The sequence below is a fragment of the Scylla paramamosain genome, chromosome 9 (genome assembly GCF_035594125.1).
Source record: "Scylla paramamosain isolate STU-SP2022 chromosome 9, ASM3559412v1, whole genome shotgun sequence".
NCBI classification, from domain to species: Eukaryota; Metazoa; Arthropoda; class Malacostraca; order Decapoda; family Portunidae; genus Scylla; species Scylla paramamosain.
In genome coordinates this window covers 29,957,501-29,960,000 of record NC_087159.1, presented here as the reverse complement: position 1 = coordinate 29,960,000, position 2,500 = coordinate 29,957,501, and the positions used below count along the sequence as shown (strand labels likewise).

Sequence of the window (2,500 nt, the reverse complement as noted above, 5' to 3'; positions counted from 1 at the left end):
CAGTATTTTAAACGTTTTCTCCCCCACGAACGTTTTTAAAGGTGAGTGCGATTACTGAGATTTGACGCCCTAAAGGGTCTTACCACGCCCTTCAGCTTGGAGCTCATACCTTCCTTCTCCAAACACTTTATGGATTTTTTCTTCCTTCGTGCAGATGCATAACCCATAATCTACCCCGCGTACTGCATACAAATTTAACAATGCAATATTTTTTCCCCACTCTGCTTTTCCCTTGATATCTCTCCCTTCCTGCTTTGTTCCCTCGTATAATTTAGCCGCTTAAGTAGATGGTTTGGTTTGTCTGAGCTTGTGTATCAGTGTGTGCGTGTGTGTGTGTGTGTGTGTGTTTGTGTTCCGGATCCTCTTTCTTCAGCAGCTTTTGTTCAGCCTTGGGTGGAAGGTTAGGTTGGTACCAAATGTGAAGGAAATGCAGCACAGAACCAAAAGAAAACACGTGTTACATTTTCACAACCCGAGGGAGATAACTGTGTTTGTTCTCAGCTCTTGGAAACACTTCACTCACATGTATCTAGTTCCTGATCCTCCTCCTTCTCCTTCTCCTTCTCCTTCTCCTTCTTCTCGCCATCCTCGTCTATGCTCCCCTCCTCTTCCTCCTCCTCCTGCTCTTCTGGATTTTCCTAGTCCTTGCCTTCGTCATCGTTGTCCTCCTCTTCCTCTTTCTCCTCCTCGTTGCCATCCTCCTCCTCCAGCTCTCCTTTTCTTCCTCCTCCTTCACCAGCTCCTCCATTTTCCTTCTCCCCAGCTACTTAATCCCCATGTTCACTAATAATCCCCTCCCACCTCACCACTTCCACCCACTCCACCCACCCACACCTCACCCATCACCCTCCATAGCCCCTACCAGCCCCTCACAGCTCCCTCCCTTCCTCTACCCACACGTCACAGATTGCAAGTGGGCGGGGAGAAAATATGTCTTGTTCAGTGTGATATATGTAAGTATGTGTGGTTATGTGTAGGTGGGTGGGGCTGTGAGGCGGGCTGGTGCCAGTGGACGGGATGAGGGCGGGGGCCGGGGGCGTGGGTCGGGGGTGTGGGTCGGGGGCGTGGGTCGGGGGTATGGGTGATGGACAGAGTGGGTCTGGGAGGGTCTGGGCGTGACGGGTGTTGGTCTGGTGCTCACCGTGGGCGTAGGATCGTGATGGGCGTGAGGGATGCAGTGGCTGGGTTGTGGTGAGGGGGTTGAAATCAAGGAGAGAGGCTTGGTATTTCCAGTAAGTCTGATTTTAGAGAGAGAGAGAGAGAGAGAGAGAGAGAGAGAGAGAGAGAGAGAGAGAGAGAGAGAGAGAGAGAGAGAGAGAGAGAGAGGGGAGGGGGGCAAACAAACTGTTAAATAGGAAGACAAATGAACACACAGATAGACATACAAACAAGCAGACAGTGATGCCATACAAACAGACAGACAGACAGACAGACAGACATACAAAAACAAACATAAAGACAGACAAGCACATGATCGACACACACACACACACACACACACACACACACACACACACACACACACACACACACACACACACACACACACACACACACACACAGCTATCCTTCACTGTAGAATACTCTTGTCATAGTCTAGATTTTGGAACCATCATCATACTCCTATCACTCATTGTATTCTTTATTCAGCATTATTACAATTTTAAATAACGAAAAAAAAAAACAGACATATAGAAAGACAGACAGACAGACAGACAGACAGACAGACAGCTAGGCATACAGACAACAGAGAGAAAGAGAAAGGGAAGAGAAGACAGACTGAGTGAGTGAGAGACTTTATTATGGGCGAGCAGAAATATATTTAGCTTTTGTATAAAATCAACATACACTTTAATGATATACACAAAGGAGGGAAAAAAATATGGAGATGATTGTATAATATGTACATTGGAGTTTAGGTCTTAATAAGATTCATAGGGAAGGCTCATAACTCGCCTCTTAATGTGTATAATCTATCCCGGCTTTGTGAAATGAGATTACTACTCGCTGGAGCGTTGAAATTTCCGGTCTATATTGATGAGAGAGAGAGAGAGAGAGAGAGAGAGAGAGAGAGAGAGAGAGAGAGAGAGAGAGAGAGAGAGATGGAGAGAGAGAGAGAGAGAGGCCATCTCTTAGCTTGACCTCAGGACCAGTTGTCTGTGTCCATCTGCTATCTCTCTCTCTCTCTCTCTCTCTCTCTCTCTCTCTCTCTCTCTCTCTCTCTCTCTCTCTCTCTCTCGCTCGCTCGCTCGCTCGCTCGCTCTCACACCATAATTTACCTTTTTTCTGGTGTTTTTATAGATGCGTAACTGGGAGAGAGAGAGAGAGAGAGAGAGAGAGAGAGAGAGAGAGAGAGAGAGAGAGAGAGAGAGAGAGAGAGAGAGATTTAAAATGCTAATAAACAATGCAAGATCATAGTAATATAAAGAACTGTATTAGCGCGAGAGAGAGAGAGAGAGAGAGAGAGAGAGAGAGAGAGAGAGAGAGAGAGAGAGAGAGA

The 2,500-nt window shown here is 46.7% G+C and overlaps 1 protein-coding gene across 1 annotated transcript in view; it reads right to left on the bottom strand.

Annotated features, from left to right (window-relative positions):
• Nucleotides 1-2,500, bottom strand: part of LOC135103277 (uncharacterized) — a 70,284-nt gene that overhangs the window by 64,238 nt on the left and 3,546 nt on the right. The window contains exon 2 of the mRNA XM_064009320.1: nt 894-1,181. Coding sequence (XP_063865390.1) covers nt 894-1,181 — 288 coding nt within the window. The remainder of the gene's footprint in view (nt 1-893; nt 1,182-2,500) is intronic.